The 20,000-nt window shown below is 44.2% G+C and overlaps 2 protein-coding genes and 1 long non-coding RNA gene across 4 annotated transcripts; all 3 read right to left on the reverse strand.

Moving 5' to 3' along the window:
• Positions 1-6,722: 6,722 nt before the first annotated feature.
• On the reverse strand, positions 6,723-8,123 carry LOC141015244 (E3 ubiquitin-protein ligase TRIM35-like). Its single transcript, XM_073489197.1, has one exon. The coding sequence runs from the start codon at positions 8,121-8,123 to the stop codon at positions 6,723-6,725; it is 1,401 nt and encodes a 466-aa protein (XP_073345298.1).
• A 936-nt stretch (positions 8,124-9,059) lies between these two features.
• On the reverse strand, positions 9,060-15,726 carry LOC141015771 (CD5 antigen-like). Of its 2 annotated transcripts, none has more exons than XM_073489951.1 (9): positions 15,610-15,726; positions 14,318-14,437; positions 13,862-14,026; positions 13,226-13,372; positions 12,482-12,763; positions 11,204-11,518; positions 10,829-11,110; positions 10,463-10,554; positions 9,060-10,369 (listed from the first exon to the last, which is right to left on the reverse strand). In XM_073489951.1, the coding sequence occupies exons 1-9, from the start codon at positions 15,707-15,709 to the stop codon at positions 10,265-10,267; spliced, it is 1,608 nt and encodes a 535-aa protein (XP_073346052.1). In that variant the 5' UTR covers positions 15,710-15,726; the 3' UTR covers positions 9,060-10,264. The 2 variants fall into 2 exon arrangements, with proteins under 2 accessions (XP_073346052.1, XP_073346053.1); XM_073489952.1 differs by having other exon boundaries at positions 15,595-15,698.
• A 294-nt stretch (positions 15,727-16,020) lies between these two features.
• LOC141015182 (uncharacterized) lies at positions 16,021-18,314 on the reverse strand. Its single transcript, XR_012180548.1, has 3 exons — positions 18,227-18,314; positions 17,477-17,491; positions 16,021-16,160 (listed from the first exon to the last, which is right to left on the reverse strand). It is a non-coding gene; the product is annotated as an uncharacterized lncRNA (long non-coding RNA).
• Positions 18,315-20,000: the final 1,686 nt, after the last annotated feature.

Consider the following 20,000-nt stretch of genomic DNA (forward strand, 5'->3'; position numbering starts at 1 on the left):
CTGAGTGTGTTACTTCGTTTGTTGTATGTGTTGTTACAGTTACTGCCATGTAGCTAATGCTAAGCTAATGCTAGCTCCTGCTAAAGGTAAAGGTAACTCACAGTTCTGACGTCACCATACTCGTAGGCAACTGTAAATACTGTCAAAGCGTGGCGACACTCACCTGTGGCTCGGTGCAGCTGCTCGGTCCCGTATGGTTTGGACTGATCCTTTTACGAGGGTCGGTGTCGAGGCAGCTTTGTACTGAGCCTCGGTACTGAAGCAGTCCCATGTGAAGTGGTTAGCACACACAAACAGACTTACAGGAACCGTAGCCGGCACGTTGTCGTTAAAATGAAACACAACCACTGTCTCTTCTGTAGCTGGGACAGGATATCGGCACTTATGTTGATTTTTATAACCAACAACAGAACAATTGCGTGTGTAGCTCACTGCTAACACTGCTGTCTCACCGCTGGACACACCGACCTTCACCTCGGGGATGTCTCCGGGGAGAGGGGGGCGTGTTTTCGGCCTATGCAAATCACTCCTGTCGTTACGTCACGACAGGAGCTGAATCTGAACAGCCTGTAGGAGCAATTTAACCAGCCCAACACTTTTGTATGGACAGACTACCTGTCAATCAATCTGCCCTTACCTGACCGCCCCGCACACCTTGTGCTGACTCCGCCCATCACTCACCGCACGTGACCGGGTCCTGGTCTATAAACACACTGCTGGAGCTGTGACACTGTTTCTGACGAGAACAGCAGAGAAACTACAGCCACACTTCTCATCACCAGCGGTGCCTACAGCAGCTCACACTGCTGAACAGAGAAGTAACAGACAGACTGAACTCCAGAAAGCTGCCAAGAAAGAAGTTAGACAGCGCAAGAAGTAAATCGAGTCAACATCCGAGCGGCTTTTCAGCGATGGCGACAACTGAAGCAGTCGAAGACCTGAGGACCGACGCCATGGTAGCTGTGTCTCTGTTGGACAGGTAATGAGCTGTTTTTTTTGTTGGGGAAATGTATTATTACTCTGCATTATGTAGTCAATGTAGCAAACGTTAGCTCCTTATGTTGCTGTCACATGTATTCACCCAACACTAACGTTAGCAGGTTGTAGCTGACGCTAAAACAGCAGACTGCTGCCGTATGAAGCATATAGCTGTATGTGAGGCGCTGACTAACTCTTGTGTGCTACACGTGTGAAAGGCCAAGTCCACTGTCTCAGATTTGAGAAACTGAGCCATGTAACAAACTGAATTTCTATCTTTTGTAGTTTGTCTTTGAGTCAGTTAGTCATTTAAAAATGTAAGCTGTCAGGATATAAAGTCTAATAACTCTTGTCCAACAATGGCATAGCTGTCAGTTTGAACCAGAAGAAAGAAACAAGTCTTGACCTCAAAATCAAAGGTCCAATCAAATCAAAGATTTGGAGACGGCCCTTAGAGTCATGCATCTCCACACAACCATAATCTCAATCTTGGATTTCTTTAAAAACATGAATATTTTACCTCTGGATGTTTAGAGAACAACACAAAGAGAAGACTTTATCTGTCTTACAGTCCAGGACGAGGCAAACTGCCATCTAGAGAACGACCTACACAGCAGCCTGTTGTTCTTCAGTCTCTGTTCCCTGTTGTGTTCTAGTTTTTCCAGGGGCTCTTCATGAGGATCCATGAGCCGTGGACCACAGCAGTTATCTACAAATCTGGGAAAGTGATCTGTATAGGCGCCAAGAGGTCTGTCTGGACTTATTTTCAATGACTGTGGTTCTGTTTTCTGGACGGTCAATGAACCGTCGTCCTCTTCTTTGTGCAGTGTGCAGAAGGCGAGGCTGGGGGCCAGGAAGTGCGCCAGAATAGTGCAGAAGCTGGGCTTCCCTGTCTGCTTTAAGATCCAGAACAACAAGCTAAGGAGTAGGAAGAGCTAACAAGCTAAGGAATAGTAAGAGCTAATGAGCTAATAACCAATCAAGCTTCTTTGTGTTGACAGAGCTCAAAGAGCTCCATCGCTAACTGCCTCTGAAACCACCGTATCTGCTTCTCACCTGTTCAGTCATGAGCGTGTGAATCAGTCTGGAGCTGCTCACTGGTGTGTTTACTCTCCTTTAAATCAGCAACTTGAAAGATTTTGTCAGAATTTTAGTTCAAACCATCAAAAAATCAAATAAAAGAGTGTGAAGAAACTACAGTGTTGATGTTCTGTGAAAGAAGTCTGTGTACTGTGTTACAGAGATGTGTACTGAAGTTAGCATGCTATCCCAGCTGTCCCCGGCCCGTCCTGTCTCAACATACCACTGTGTACTGCAGGAGATAAATCCTGACTCAGCGTCTGTGTGTTTCCCACTCCACAGTTCTGAACCAGAGCTGTTTCCTGGCTGACGCCTGGCATCACGGCGACCATCTTTTCATCTGGCAGGACGTGTTTGTCTGGTAATGAATCTGTGTTCACATGTCACAGTTTATTAACTTTCCGTTATGATGTTCTGGTAGTCACAGAAAAGGTTCTGGGTTCTTTAAGGGGTTTTAAAACGGTCTTATGGTACCTGAGGAGGTTGTAGGTGTGCCCAGGTCCTCAGGCAGTTTGTGTCGTCACTGAAGGGTCCGTTTGTAGTTCTAGTGTGTACTTCAGAGATTTTTGTTTTATTTATGTGGGTGAATCAGAATCACCTCTTGTCTACATTACTTCTATCACTTTATGACCCTTGTTGAGAATTGATGGTAGGGCAGGTGTGGTTATTAGAAATGAATAATTATTGATAATAATTATTAAAATTAAATAAATACAAATTAATCAAATTAATTTTCAAATCGTTAAAACGGGGCACCACCCTGAAATCACGGACCAATAACCAGATCAAAATTAGTCTCAAAAGAAGGGTTCACTTTAAATGTAAACTATTTACATTTAAAGGACAAGCGAAGGAAATGAATCTGAGCACTGACCATCACAACCAATAAATAACTGCTATGTACAATATAATAGACTTTATTATTGTTAGCAAATTGATCAAATCAATAATACTTTCAATTAAAAAAAATCGATCACTTACTGAAGCAGCTAACTATGAAACTAAAAACTAAGACAAAATCAAACACAAATAACAAGTGTGTGTGTGTGTGTGTGTGTGTGTGTGTGTGTGTGTGTGTGTGTGAATACGTCACATAAAGGTAGTCAATTGAATGAACGTGCAAGATTTGAACAACAGCAATGGTTACACCGCCATTGGCTTCGTGTGCACACAAGATGAATTTGGAGGGACTGTCTACGTCTAGTTACAAACATCATACAGTCATTATCAACCATTAACCTTTGTTCATTCCTTTGCTGCTTTTAAAACCACCAGAACAAAAACATCAAAATGGAATGGAGAGAACCGAAGAGAGAGAAGGAAAGGAGGGTGGTTAGAGGAAAGGTAAGTAGGCTGCTCCTCATCCGAGTGGATTAGAGCTAGCCACTGACATGGTTGTGGACTGTGCAGAACGTGCGCAATGTTGTAATGTGAAGTGCACATGTGCTGACTTAAAAGAAACAAAAACAAAACAAAAGCTAAACCAACATCTAACAGACTTGCAAGTCTGTGTACCTTCTACCTGTCGATGATAGATTGGTTAATTCTGAAGATTTCAGAATTTGTTATTGCATTGCCAGGACCTGATGTCAGATGTATCTGAAGATTGTAAAGTAGTGGTATTAGCAGATCTAAGGGTTGCTCCATTGGGGTCCGTCTGGGACTAGCAGACTGATATCAAGAATAAGGGTGCTAACACACACCCCTACCACTGCTGAGGTGTGTGTGGCAGGTGCGGACTTCAAGACAGAAAGCGGTCAAGAGGGGAAAAAGACTGTGTGGAACTAGGAGGGGAGGTGTCCCCTTCTTGGAGGAGAGCAGTTCTGCGGTCTTCGTCTTACCTGGCTCTAGGGTTGGTTTGAGTCTCTAATGCTTCAATCACCAAACTCTAGCGCTGTCCACAGGCTCTCTAGCTGGGTGCATGTGTATCTCCCATACTACCTGTGTACTTCCGGATTTCCTGCATGTTGAGGTTTCTCAGTTTGCAGTGCACACGACTCCATAGCGTACAGTTTCGTGGAGGTTGTGTAGGAACAATGACTTGAATGCTGGTTCCTCCTCCGGCCCTGGTGCATTATATCCCTGGAAATATGTGGTTCTCAGGCGCCTTTAGTATTCTTTGGGAGATTCATGCTTCTTTTGCATAATGGCTAAGGCAGAAAGGGTGGCAGAGGCAGGATCGGTGTACATGAAATACTCATCCCACAGAGCGTGGCAAAGGGCAGAGTAGCAGTCTCCGGGGTTTCCATGAAGACATGGACGCTCCTGGTTGTTGTCTTCCAGACCAGCTTATGTTTCTCACGTGTTGAGGCGTGAGGAAGATCAAAGAGACAACGCTTGAGCTCATGAAGATAATCAATGATGTTTGACTCGGGGCTGTCTGGGTTAAAGCGTTCTATGTCTCTTGCGAGGGACTCAATCTGATGAATGTGCAGGCCATGTTTCCAGGTTGGACCTCTGCCATCTGAGTCATCTGAACTGCTAGAGTCCCTCATATCACTAAAGCGATCAGAACGGTGGTCCCCCCTTCGGGGTGGGGACGAAGTCCATTCAAGAAGTGGCCGTGAACTGCAATGTGCATACAGCTCAGCTGGGAATGGGGGTCCAGAACCCGTTATGCTGTTCCGGACACGGTGGTAACCCTGTTCCCTTCGGGGTGGGGTTACAGTGTCACAGCATATGGTGGTCCGGCTGGAAATGGACTGGGCCACCCTACACTGGGGTGGGGCACCTATGTCCACCAAGCGGGCCCTTGGTGGTGCTCGATAGCTGTCAAGTGTCATCGGGTCAGGGGTGACACCACTGGGAGCAGTTGTGATCCCTGAGTTGACTGGGGCCTGTGTGTATCGGAGTTCATCTTTCTGTTGAACTCCAAACCGATCTTCCCATGTACGGGAAGTCTCATCTTTCCTGGCCTGGACTTCGTGTCGCAGGCAGGAGTTCTCACGCTGCACAGCATGGTAGCTGTTCTGCAGGTGGGCAAGTTGCTCTTGGTTAGCTGCGGCTTGCAGCTGGGCTTTGCGCTGGTTTAGTAGCGCCATTTGACCAAGCACCTCTGGTATGGTGTGTTGCAGCTTTCCAGCTAGGTATTTAATATAGCTTATTAGCTCCTGTAATTTCTCATCACAGGTGCTAATGTTGTAGCTATTCAGGTGACCTCTCTCCTTTAGAGAGGCCAAGGAGATCAGTCCTGCAGGGCTGCTTCATCTGGCTCGTAAGGAGCTCCGACTCCTTTCACACTGGGGTTTTGTCTACTCATTTTACTGAAGTAGTGGCGACAGCCAGTGGGTTCAATAACTTGTGTGAGTGCTGTTATGTTGCTGATGCACAGGTGAGAGGCTTTACCTGTGACTTACAATCCTACCTGTTAGTAGGTGTAAGGCTAATTACATTCATGCAACCTATCCTGTTAGGATGTTAATGAAGTGGCTTCAGCACCTCTGGAGAAGTTATAGTCAAGTGTTAGTGATCGCAGAATCTAAACAGCATGCAAGCTATTTAGAGCTAAACGAAAACTAACCACTAGTACACTACAGCAATCTACAAACCACAATTGGATAAATTTGGCGAGTTCTGAGTACTTAATATCTGAACAAAAATTGAAATTTAATAATTCTGGATTATTGAATATAAATAAATATAAAATAAATAAAATAAAATAAAAGCATAAATATTGCAATGCAAAATGGTTTGAGATGGTCTCACACGGGGCACCATTGCAGGAAATTGGTGGTAGGGCAGGTGTGGTTATTAGAAATTAGTAATTGTTGATAATAATTAAAAATTAAAATCAAAATGTTCTTACATTTCTGGACCAGTAGAACCTTTGTTAACTTTATTGTGAAATAGTCTCTAAAGTGTAGTTTTAATTTTGAAGTGTTGTGTTAAATTCCAGTGAGTGAAACAGGAAGCTCAGATCTACGAGGCGTTCAATACCATCTGTCCAATCCTTCACTGCCTCAGGAGGTAGTGAAGAGACACACAGCAGATCCGGTTCATCCAAAGTCTAGTGTTCAGAAATTAACTGATATTTATGTGACAATGTGAAATTTCTATAAAATGGCAAGTGGAGCAAAAGTGAACTCAAATATTTATTGATGAACAGAAGGTTACATAACACAGATCACACATCATCATCAGACAGAGTGACTAATAACAGGATTCAACTGATCTGTCAAATAAAAACTTTAACAAACATGTCAGGTGATTTTATATGAATACATTTTATACATTTAAACATTTCATGACTAAACATTCAATTTCATAATCTGGACCAGAACTTCAGAATTGAGTTAGTTGGATTTCATTTATGATCGTCAGCTCAAACATGAAGTTTCTGATAAACTGATTATTTTTCTTTTATTTGGATCCATAAAGTGTCTGCTGCTCTTCACGGCTCCACACACACGAATCCAAATCATAAAATGTTTAAAATGACTCAGTGTTGATGAAAATGACCCAAACAAAAAGATCAGAAATTAACAGAAATCATTTTACACATGAAAAATGTCAACGATAGAAACAAAAAGATAATTGTCAAACTAAATCACAACATAAAATATATAAAACCAACAAGTGAATCAATGATACAGATATGTTTGTAATGATGAGAGCAGGAGGAGCAGGTGCAGCTTCAGTTTAACAAGTAAACATCATGAATATAATCATCGTCTTTGTCTCTGACTGCTCTGCTTCACTGTCACACACACCTTCACTGGTAACATCTTCACTTCATCATCAGTGTCAACGTATGGAAACATCTTCTCAGTGAAAGTGTGTGTGAAGGTGTGTAGGTGTGTGTTAGTATCAGGATCAAAGAACGACAGCTTTCCTCTGGTCCAGTCCAGATTCACTCTGATCCTCTGGAGCTTCTTCTGCACTACGAGATCAGTGACAGCTGATGGTGACCACACTGAGTATTCACCTTCATAAAACTGTATTCCCCATAATCCAGACAGTTCGTCTCCCTTCCTCTGGACAGACACTGCTAACACACCCAGTATCCAGTCTGTACTGTCTCCAACCTCGACGTCCCAGCTGTGAGTCCCTGAGTTAAAGCCCTCAGAGCCCAGGACAGACCTGTGATCATCAAACCTCTCTGGATTATCAGGAAGCTTCTGTCTCTCTCCTTGTCTCACACTGCTCAGATCTTCAGACAGGATCAGGTCTGGACCAGCAGTGTTTGGGTCCAGAACCACAGGAGTGTAGGAGACCATGTCCTTCATCTTGGTCCAGATGTTGAAGCTCAGGTTGCCCAGGTGTTTGGCCTGGTCTATCAGAGCTCCTGAGGGCAGCTGTGGATCCTCCAGCAGGGGGCGCTGCTGGACTCTTTCCACTGCAGCCTTGTAGTTGTGCAGGAATGAGACGTCTTCAGCTCTCAGCTCCTCCTCTGTGGCTCTGACTGTGTGTGAAAGAGCTGCTATCTCTCTGCTCAGAGCCTCCATCTTCTCCTTCATCATCTGACTCTTCTGCTCCTCTTCCTCCCTCAGTGCAGCCATCCTGGCCTCCTCTTCCTCTTCTAGAAACTGATGAAGCTTCTTAAACTGCTGCTTAATCTGCCTCTCTGTGTGTCGGGCCTGGACCTTCATGTGTTTTACTGTCCGATCAAACTTCACTTTAACTCCTTCAAAAACCTTTAACTTCTTCTTTAAAGGCTCCAGAGTTTCCTGAAGTTTCTTCTTGTGTTGTCGTGCAGCTTCATCGATGGGTCTGAATCTGTGGTTGGTGTGTTGTTCTGAGTCTCTGCAGACGACACACACCGGCTGCTGATGGTCCAGACAGAAGAGCTTGAGTTTGTCAGAGTGCAGACTGCAGAGATCCTCTGAAGCTCTCTGACCTCTCTCCTGTAAGAACGACTCACACAGGTTCTTTAAAGCCCGGTTTAAAGGTGGTTCTTCCTTTGAGGATCTTCTCTTACAAACTGGACACATATTTAATCGTTTCTCTCTCCACCAGCTCTGCAGACAGTCTTTACAGAAGCTGTGGCTACATGACAGAACAACAGGATGTCTAAAGACGTCCTGACAGACCGGACAGCAGAGATCCTCCTCTGATCTGGAAGCCATTTTGTCTCCGAGTGAAGCTGAAAACACAGCAGACACAAAGTCCAGTCAGTCATGGCTCCCCTCCCTCCTCTACTAACATCACTGAAATTCACTCTGAGTTCAGTTTTTAGTGAAACTCACATTGTGTCAGCAGGTTGAAGCAGCAGTGTCGTAGTTTTTCTCTCACGTAGCTGAACTTGGAGGACGTCGTCAGTTTGGTCTGAAGGTGAACTGAATCAGTCTGTGCGTCTCTGTTCAGTGACGAAGGATAACAAACTGTTTCCTGCTTCGTTTCAGGTGAGTCAGAGTACCAAAGTACATACACACATTTATTACTTTATCATCTTCATAAAGTCTTTGGCTCCTCCCCTCGGCAGCAGCTGAGCCCGGAGGACGCTGGCTCAGAACCAGATGGTTCAGAGTCCAACATCTCTCCCCAACGACCTTAAATTGAGCTCATGCAGCATCTCCTCACGTGTGAGGCAGCCACTCAGTGCTCACTGTGAAGAAAACCTTCACTCTCTGATCTCCTCCTTCTTCTTCTACCTCCTCCTCCTCAGCTCCAGCTACTCCTCAGCAGCTCGTGCTGTTTTGTTTCTCACAACAAAATAAGTAAAACAGAAACATTTTAAAATTAGAATTAAAATTTAATTCTAAATTAAATTAATTTTCACTTCCAGGCCTGAGTAAATGTTTCCAAGATGTGTGACAATATTTTGGAATTAATTTACGCCTCTCCCATCATATTGAATGCTAACATTAGCAAATGGGTTATTGAACATCTTCTTCTAAAAAAAAAACCTCTTTACGACTCGTTGATAGTTATATTGTCCAGACAGCGTGTAGCCATCTGTACATGTACCTTTGAATGTATTGACTCTGCCGTCATTTAGTAGCTTCTTTACGGCCCACAATCAGTAACTCTTCAGCCTGATAATAAGAATGACAGACACAATATAACAGTTACAGCTCTTTATTTAGCTAAAAATCTGACAGCTAACTGGGCAGAGGCAGACAGTATTAGGCACAGCTGTTTCACTGAAAACAATGTGGTGATACTGGCAGTAAAATGCTGACAAACCAGCCCCAACATACATAAAAATATAAACAGAAGATATGTACATCTACAGGGAATCAAACTGAAAATGTGCTTTTACAATCAAGTGATTCAGTTAAGACAAACCAAAGATAAAGAAAGCAAAGAAAACCTGCAGCCTAGTTGACTGGTGACCTTTGTGGTCACTCAACTGGGCTGAAGAATAAACACAACTTAACTACAATGAAATGGGGCAGCAAAGAAATCTCAACAGGGCCTGAACAGACCAGAGTTTCTGGCTGATGATCTGTCAGGGACGGAGTCAGAATGAGAGCGAGTCCAACCCGGTGCCATCCCCCACCTTCTTAAGCCTTCACAAAGGGGCGTCGTCACTCCCTGATTAGCTGGGAGGGAAATGTCCCAAGCTGCTTCCACTCATTAATCAGGAGTCAGTCGGTCTCCACACCTGCACACAGGTGATCTGAATCCACTGCAGTCAGTCCAGAGGGATTTTGAAATTCAGCCCCAAACAAATAAAGATAGCAAGTCTTAATCAGTGGGACTGCTGCAACAATACAACACGGGCTCTTACAGCCGAGTACATGGTGTTTAAAAATGGATCCTATGAACCCGGAAACTATGAGCACTTACATGGAAATGATAAAAGCACAAATATGATGAAAGTGAAGGGCTTTGATTTCTGATTTATTCAGGGGGCGCCAGAATCAACACAAATTAAAGTTCTTTGCTGCTTTAAATTGTAAAGTAACTAAAGCTGTCAGATAAATGTAACAGAGTAAAAAGTAAAATATGGCCTTCTGTCGCTGTATGTGATGCTAGCTAGCGTGTATAGGGTCTAGACAGGTAATGACTGAATTTACTTGAATGATCTTTTCTTTTAATATCAAAACGTGGACATATTTACATTGGCCCGACCTGACTTCCTGTACTGGCACTGGACATGAGGCAGGCGTACAGAAGACAAGCTCCTCCAAATACTGAGTCACAAATGAGAGGAGAGCAGTAATCTCTATTTTGTGTCAGCTGTAGTTTAAAGGGAACATCTGTGTAAAAATGTAACATCCTTCACTGAGCTGATGGACGGTTGATGAGCTCTTTGGAGGACCTACTCTGCTGCCTCGCCTGCTTCCTCTTTAGCTCTGTGGACACCGAGGTAATAATAATCCAGCTCCATGTGCTCCTGTGGGCCCGGCTTCTGCCCCCTGGTGGCCTGGAGAGACATGACAGCACACACAGTTCAGTATACACAAGCCAAGTGCTTCATTTGAGCCGGACCTCTCATCAACAGAGCTGTGAACGTTACCTGATGGGTGACACAGAGGACAGTGATGAACAGCAGCAGAGCCAGCGACAGGAGGACCAGTCTGACGAGGCTGATGTAAGAAACTGCTGGACCTGATGAAACACGTTCAGTCATCACGTCAGATCACATGACATCATGAGTACAACAGCTCTCATTAACTTCAGATCCTCTAAAAATCACTGAAGTCACTTTAACTCGTCGCTGTTTGATTCAGTTCTTAGAGAATAAGTTCCTCTGATCCTCTGTGTGTTTTCATGTCAGTTCCTCTTGTTTTTATCCTGTTTTCTATTCCTGCTGGTCTCTGACAGTTACCAAACATCATTCTGTTTTGGATGATAAACAGTGTGTTATGTGACTGAGGCTCACCTGAGCAGGTAACCTCCAGGAAGAAGGAAGACCACATGGGTGAAACGCACTCCCTCAGAGCAGATCCAGACTGAACACAGTCAGGACGTATCTCCCAGGCAGATTTGAGTGTGGATTCATTTCTCAGTCCTGTTGAAACAACAGATCCACAGTGCAGCTCTCTGCAGACTACAGCTGCTGACGTCAGAGTCCAGTTAGAGTCATAAACTGGCCTCCAGTCTCCCTGTTTCACCTCCAGAGCTCCTGCACAGCGACTGGATCCTCCCACCAACCTGAGAGGTTCTGGACAGAGACAAGAGAGTCATCAGGAAAAGAATAAAGTGAGTTTGAGACGAACAGAAATGAACCAAATCAAAGCTGCAGCTCCTCTTTTACCTGAGCAGCTGAGTCCAACAGCTTTTCCAGGTGAGCAGGTGTTTCCAGCTGAGCCTGAGCTCCTACAGTCCAGGAGAGCAGACTCATTGCCTTCACACTGGAACTCTTTGGTCAATATCGGAGCCTCCACCTCTCCATAGAGCGCCCCCCGGAGGACCGAAGGAGCCCCACAGCCGAGCTCCCTACAGACCACCGCTGCATCCTGCTGGTCAAAGTCGGCTTCACACACTGAGGACCACCACTGGTTAGACTGGTTGGACTTCACCTCCAGTCTGCCTGAACACAGACTAGTCCCATTCACCAGCCTGACAGAGTCTGCAGAGAGAGAGAATTACACAACTGATCTTTATTTGTGACTTTATAAGAACCGGGGGAGTATTCCTGTTTGTCAGCGAAAGTAAACGTGTTGTTGTAACCCCCAGATTCCCTCAGGAACGCTCTAGACAACACTCGTGTTTCCAGCGGCTGCACCACGGTGAGTTTCATCACTCTCTGCTCAGCTCTGTGGAGGATACACACCGAGTCTATTTTCAGCTGAAGCAGTTATTTAGTCAGTTAAAGCTTTTATTGTGAAACAGCATCACAGGAAACATTGTGTTTTCAGCAGCAGTAACTAAACACGACTCCTGAAACAGCTGACAGTGAACACGATGAAACAGTAAAACAGCAGATGTTTGAAAGAACAAACGGTACTTTTGCAGCTTCCAAATGAATCTCTCGTCCTGAGAGCTGAAAACACGGACTTTTGAAAACTTCTTTCTCTCAGGTTTCCTACACAGACATGAGTCGAGAATCGATTTGAGGGGGGGCGGGGGTTTGTTACGGGTTGGCTGCAGTCGCGAGACGCCATCGCAGCCCTCTTGGAGGCGGGGCCGACCCGGCTTGGCCTTACTCCAGAGCAGGTCCATCACCAGCGTGGCTTGGCGCAGTAAAACTGCTGATGGAAAAGCAAATCAGCGCAGCTCAATTTGACTTGGTGCGGCCAAAAGTGCTAGTGGAAAGTCCCGTTCTGACATTTTGGGAACCCCAGTAACCCATTCAAAGATGAGCCAGGTGTCAAAGTATCAGGAGTTGGGCTGTCAGAGCACCAGGATCAACAAGTCCCACTCTGACAACATGGGAACATTGATTTAGATCCAATTTGTCACGTTGCTGAGCCGACTTCTGAGTCTCAACACTCGACCGCATGAGAACGTGTTAACTCAGAACATGTCACAGTAAATTTATACTAAGAAACTGGAAGGTCATTGCCATAGATCATGTTCCTGGTAGGCTTACCTGAGCAGGTGATCTTTATGATGGAAGAAGAGGAACCTGATGACAAACACTCCCTCAGAGCAGATCCAGACTCCACACAGTCAGGACTGATCTCCCATGCAGCTCTGTTGGAGGACTCATTTCTCAGTCCTGTTGAAGCAGCAGATCCACAGTCCAGCTCTTTACACATGACATGTGCTGACGTCAGAGTCCAGTTAGAGCCAAATACTGGTCTCCATTCTCCTCGTTTCACCTCCAGAGCTCCTGCACAGCGACCGGATCCTCCCACCAACCTGACACGCTCTGAACAGAAACAACAGAGTCATCAGTAAAAGGATAAATGAACCAAATCAAAGCTGCAGCTCCTCTTCTACCTGAGCAGGTGAGTCCAGCAGCTTTACCAGGTGAGCAGCTTTTTAATGATTCACCACTTAGCTGAAAAGTGTTGCTTCTGCCTTGAACCAGGTATCTTGAACCCATCTTGGCAAAGTTTTCACTCAATATAATCTGACAGCATGTGTAGCGTTAGGATTAGCTAGCTAACAGCCATGTCACAGTCCACAAATCAATATGCAAATAATGGTCCATGTGTACTGTTGTCACCCCGCAGCCAATCAGAAGACTCACAAGAATATCTCACTGTTAGAGTCTGAAACATGGTTGTTGATCTAACAGCTGATAAAACTGATATGTAGAGATTGATCCTAACACCAGTGGATCAGTGAGGTGCTGACATGTGGTGTCATGATGACGGACTCTGTCTACCTGAGCTCTTAGTGCTGTCACAGAGGTTGATGGTGAGGTTGTTGACGATGTCTCGGAGCAACTCAGAGCGCTCGACAATGTGCACATGAGTTTCTTTAGGATCAGAGGCGATGGACCTCAGCTCACTCTCTCTGACTCTGTTAAAACCTGAAAGAAAAATGTAGTTTAAATGAGACCCAAAACAAAGAAAGCTTTTTGGGTGGCAAACTGTCCAAATGATGGTTTCCTGATGTCAAACCTCAACCTTTGACTGATGGTTGTTCATTTTTAATCTCATTTATAATCTCATTTATTAGAAATCATATCTACATTACTGTCGACTATCTGCTGAAGCCAACCAATAATTTCAGCTTCACTTTCCTCCTCCTGGGCAGCTGTTGGTCGACTATTCAAGTCATTTTCAGAGACTTGAAAAGACTTGAAACATGCGTGACTTCATTTTCATTAAACATTAACTGATATAAAAGACAAATGCAGTGATTTGTGCATCAGGAGGGGCAAACTTGAAATATTGTTTATTTTTATATTAATGTCACTTTTCCTTTTTGTGTTAAAAACTTTTAGATCTTATCTTCACTTTCCAAACTGTTCTGAGGCTCAGCTGCTTTCTCACTGTTCAAACTGAAAGTCACTCACCAACAGTGTAGACTTCGATGCCGGCGTCCTTCAGCTCTTGTGATGGAGAATCCACCAGGTCACTGGATTCTCCATCAGTGAATAAGACAGCAATTTTTTCAGAGTCTGCTCGCATTCCCACATTTGGTTGAAAGATGTCTTTGAGGATGTAGTTCAGAGCAAGTCCTGTGTGACAGAAAAAAGACGACTGAAAAGAAGAGTTGAAACGTTGGGGTAATTATTTCTAGTACTCTGTCGAGGGAGGGAATCTTTTCATACCTGCTCTCTATATACTGTACAATATATACAATATATACCATGAACAGGATTATAAACAGTGAATCCTTGAGGTGAATTTGTTTTGTACAAATCACTGAATAATAACTTTCTAATAGTTTCTTCCAATGATGGCCTCAATGCAAAAAGAGCCTCTGTTCACAAAGTCCCTCAGGGTGTGACCACATCAATATAAATCACCTGTACTGGTTCCTCCTCCAAGCTGTCGTATCTTGGATACGTCTTCCAGCAGGGCTTGTTTGTTCTGGTGGGTGTTCAGGTACCAGTGTGTCATTGGATCTTCACTGTACTGAACCAGAGCTGCAGAAAACACAGAGCAAAGTGTGAAACATCAAGGACACACTGACCCAAAATGACAGTGATGATGTTGTAGCGTTTCACAATAATGAAGCTACTACAGGTTTTCCAGGTTCGCTGCCGTACACACAGGCTACTGTCAGCTGTAGACAACAGCACACAACTAAACCTCTTTGGTTGCTGTAACAACACACATTAACAGTTAGCCTCGATTCCCTCGCACGTAGACTGACACATGTTCATCATCAAGCCGGATGAGATAACGACCAAACTCTCTGACTCTTGGTCAGTCACTGGCACGGTATCTTTCCTACATCCTGTCTCTTAGGTAACGATGTGACTGACGGGCTTCAGGCCTCCAGGAATCTCACATTACACCCTGGCTTTTCTCTGACACCTTCAAATAGCCGGGACTCCATGAAGCATTTTGAAGAACATCGCATTCGAAATTTAATGGAAATGGTAAAATTAGAAAAAACTTCCACCAATTCGCAAAAATGTTTGAGCGCTCGCTTGAGGTGGTTTTTGTCTTTTGCAAATCAGAGTTGATGCACAAAATGTTTGATGGAAGCAGATTTGCAGAATGAACTCGTACGACGTAGCGAACATTCAACTCACATGATGATCAGCTGTTCCATGTTTCACATCCACACGTGACGTAACCTACACCGTGTCATCCTCTGATGAAATTACGCTTCATGTAGCCGAGTTCATTCACTCAAAACAGTTCATGGAAACAACAGATTCACATTTTGTATTTGTATTTATTTTTTGCAATTCGCTTGACATTTGATGGAAACATGGCTGCTGAACTGAGGAAACTCAGAACTGCATTAAAGAGTCCTTTAACTGAACATAACAGTCTCAGCACAGTAACCTATGGCATAACAATTAACAACAGCATGTCTCTCAGTCCGTTCCTATATTCTTTACAAGAAGACAAAGTCATGTTAATTAAACCAATTTAGAGTCAGTGAACACAGTAATTAATTAAAGATGTGTTGGAGTCTCTCTAACAATAATATAATATTGTTTTAATTACAGTATCAGGGATGCACGATGTGGATGTTTTTCAGCCGATACGATAACAGATAATTACCTGACTCATATAACCGATAATAGAAACCAACATTTTTATGTTCTAAGAATAAATTGCTAACCTGTAGTTTATGCACCTGAGTGTGAGGAAGGCTCAGATGAAGTGAGCAGAGATGGTTGACTTGATATTCCAGCTGTGATCAGACTTTTTCCTGTAAAACCCTCCAGTGACGACATGTGTGGCTCTTGTCTACATTGCGTGGCTCTACACAGCTGCAGCAGTTTGACGTTATGAGCGTGTTTGTTGTTCTTCTTCTCTGTGTTTATTGGCCGCTCACAAAACAACTGTAAAGGTGCATACCGCCACCTGCTGTTAAAGACGCTGCACTTGGTTCTCGAGTTGGAGAGGCAAACCAGGCAAATGTTTGGGGCCGCCCAAAGAGTTTTGTGAAAATGGCCCCTAATGAACTCATATCAGCACATTTTACAGTAACAACTATAAACCCCACATGAGTACTAGTGTTAGAACGAACGTTACCAATCTGGACTCTGTCTGGGCCAATGTCAAAGGCGCTGACCATGTTAGTGATGAAGGACAGGACGTGTTGAAAGGACTCAGGGTAGATGCTCCCGGAGCCGTCCACCACCAGCACGATGTCAGCCTTGGCTGTGGTTTCACACTGAGCACCTGCAGGAAAACAGAGGATTGTGGGATACGTGTGAGGATCAGTGGGTCAGAGTGGACCTGCCTGTTGTTTCATCACATGTGGTGGAATAAATGTGTAACTCAGAGGTCTCAAACTCAGATGATCTCGGGCCACTGCTGGTACTGTCATCTCGTAGGAGGCAGCTTCAGTGTTCAAGTGCTACAAGAAGGTGAATATTTCTCAAAATGTAGTTTTTATTTCCATTATTAAGATAAAAATACAAAAGTGCAAACAGAAGTTTTTATACCTTTTCATATGATTAGTTTTTAACATCAGTGCAGATCTTTTTCACTACTCTTAAGTAACTTATTGAAACCTTGCAGTGAATTAACACATGAAATATGAGGCGGCTGTGGCTCAGGGGCAGAGCCAGTGTCTTGTTATTGGATTGTTGCTGGTTCGATTCCCTGGTCTGCATGTCAAAGTGTCCTTGGGCAAGATACTGAACCCCAAACTACTCCTGATGTGCTGGTCGGCACCTTGCATGGCAGCCACCACCATCAGTGTATGAATGAATTACTGTAAGTCTCTTTGGACAGAAGCTTCTGCTAAATGTAAATATATTATTACTTTATTTCTCGTACCTTCTTCATATAAACAAGAAATATGTGCACACATGAGATTGTAACAGTGCAACTCTAAAGATAACTTATTTAAACGTTGCACCAGGCTCGCCGTAGTAGTCGTGTTCCCGGTGTTGCACAGCAGTCGGGCTGACACGATTACATTACTCGCTCACCGTCGTTTTGTCGACGCTGGACGTTACCGTTACAAACTGCCGGAGGCGTCTCCTCGGTGCAGCGGCGGGCCAGCAGCAGAGTCACATTTCACTTTTAGAGTGGACAGTTTTGAGAGCTGACTGACAAGGTGGTGTTGGAGGAGCGTTACGAAACAGGAAGTCACACACAGTCCGGCTGTATGTGTCCGATAAGAGGAAGCTGATAACTGAACTCTGTCCTTTCATTTATTCTGCCTCACCTGCAGTCATTACTGTGATACATAACTGTAGGAGATATCATAATATTATGTTTTCATTTTTTAATATCTCTTGTCGATGTTGCTACTTAATGATCCGTCGTTTTCTCTGTGGTGTTTAAGGTTTGGTTGTGTCGAGAGGCAGGCTGTGGTTTGTGGTTTGTGTTAAAATAACTGCTCAGCTTCAGCAAAGATAAACCAACATCGACTTTTAGCGGCTTTAGGAAACAGGATGTGATCAGTATCTCTGGGGTCAAAGTCAGACACGCTGTTGATCCATCCTCTGCATTTATCTTCATGTTCTCTGTCGAGTTGTTTTTACCTTCAGCCCGGAGTCCTGAGGAGGAAATCACACAAGAAAAATATTAAACTGAATTTTGATGGAGCTGAGCTGTGAGCTGAACAAACACTGTCAGTGAAAACACAGCCAGTCATCCTGAGGCAACACCAATTATTCATCCTTTATGACCTCATGATTTATGATTACTTATTTGAGATTGAGTGTTTTTCATTTGAAAAAGATGTGTCCTCTCTGTGATGCAAGAACAATATTTGTTTCCTGTTAAGATGTCAGGTTACAGTGATTCCAGTAAGTTTTAGTGACATTTTAGCAAAGAGTTTTAAAAATATGTTGATGATGATCAGTAAATGGTTAGATTATGTTGGACAGAATTATCATGACAAGAAACGTTCTATTTTTACAGTGAGGTTCTGAATGCAGCACTGTGACTATGATTCAGTATTTTTACAGTGAGGTTCTGAATGCGGCACTGTGACTATAATTCAGTATTTTCACAGTGAGGTTCTGAATGCGGCACTGTGACTATAATTCAGTATTTTTACAGTGAGGTTCTGAATGCAGGACTGTGACTATAATTCAGTATTTTACAGTGAGGTTCTGAATGCAGCACTGTGACTATAATTCAGTATTTTTACAGTGAGGTTCTGAATGCAGCACTGTGACTATAATTCAGTATTTTACAGTGAGGTTCTGAATGCGGCACTGTGACTATAATTCAGTATTTTACAGTTTTGCACCTCTCACACATGCATCATTAAAGCAGAATCCTACCTGAGCTCCACAGCAACAGCAGCACCATCAGCAGGTGATCCATATCCAGGTCGACCGTCAGCCTCTTCTTGTCCGTCTGACTTGTCGTCTGTGCTTCTCGTGATAAAATGTTGTTTTTTCTTCTTCCTTATCTTCTCATCAGCCAACTGATAATGACATACAAGAGCTGAGATACAGAGCTGATGCTGCTGCGGATGTAAAAAAAAAAAAAAAGCCAGTTCGTGGAAATTATTTGACCAGATTTTGAGATATCGTTCTTGCAGACTCACTTTTCTTCATGATCGTCTTCATGTTTCTTCCACCTCACAGTCCACATGTTCTCCTGCATTATCATTAAAAGACGCCACATTTAATCCACACTCTTAATTCAGAGTCAGACAGATAAATAAGTTGTTTTAAAATATTTGAAATTAGCAAATAAAGAAATAAGATGTCTCCAGCTGACATGCTTGTTTGTGAGCGTCACAGTTTGTTGTGTCTCATTCTGCTTAACGCTGTTAGAGGCTGTAAAGACTGAAGTATTATAAGACCTCTGTTATTTATCGGCTCTGATGCTTTTATAAATATTGAAGCTTCTTGCAGGGCCGGATTAAATGAATACATGACACTGGGCAGAAAGACAGTTAAAATGACTTCACTGCCATGTGATTATTATGATGCTCATAGATTAAGTTAGGTTTATATTTTAGTTTATCTATATTTCTGTATTCATACATAATTGGTTAGTCGTTTTTTTTAATTAGAAAAGTAAAGCTGTATATTATACGTCTAATTTATATGCATTTTGCATTTCATTTCAAAGTGACTGAATCAGTCTGTGCATCTCTGTTCATCTTCATCTTCATCCCGGGGTCGGGTCGTGGTGGCAGCCGGCTCAGTAGGGAGCTCCGGTCCCAGGCCAGATGAGATATGTAATCTCTCCAGCGAGTTCTGGGTCTGCCCCGGGGTCTCCTCCCAGTTGGACGTACCCAGAAAACCTCCAAGGGGAGGCGCCCAGGAGGCATCCTGATCAGATGCCCGAACCACCTCAACTGGCTCCTCTCGACGTGAAGGAGCAGCGGCTCTACTCCGAGCTCCCTCCGGATGTCTGGGCTCCTCACCCTGTCCCTGAGGCTGAGCCCAGCCACCCTACGGAGGAAACTCATTTCGGCCGCTTGTATCTGCGATCTCATGACCACAGCTCGTGACCATAGGTGAGGGTTGGAACATAGATGGACCGGTAAATCGAGAGCTTCGCCTTGCGGCTCAGCTCCCTCTTCACCACGACGGTCCAGTACAACGCCTGCAATACTGCAGACGCTGCACCGAGCCGTCTGTCCAGCTCATGCTCCGTTCTCCCATCACTCGTGAACAAGACCCCGAGACTCCTTCGCTTGGGTCAGGAGCTCACTCCCCAACCGGAGGGGGCAATCCCCCATTTTCTGGCAGAGAAACATGGCCTCCGACTAAGAGGTGATGATCCTCATCCTGACTGCGTCACACTCGGCTGCGAACTGCCCCACTGCCTGCTGAGGGTCACGGGCTGAGGAAGCCAACAGAACCACGTCATCCGCAAAAAGCAAAGACGCAATTCTGAGGTTCCCATATCCAAACACTCTTCTCACCATGGCTGCGCCTCGAGGTTAGGGCTGGAGCGACATGTCGACGTCATCGTTTACATCGACGCAAAAAATACGTTGACGCAAAAACTGTACGTCGATGCGTCGTCCGACCAAAACAAAAAATGGCGGCAGCGAGTAGCAGCAGCAGCAACGCCAGTGAGTCGCTGACGCTG

Source organism: Pagrus major, chromosome 20 (assembly GCF_040436345.1).
Source record: "Pagrus major chromosome 20, Pma_NU_1.0".
NCBI classification, from domain to species: domain Eukaryota; kingdom Metazoa; phylum Chordata; class Actinopteri; order Spariformes; family Sparidae; genus Pagrus; species Pagrus major.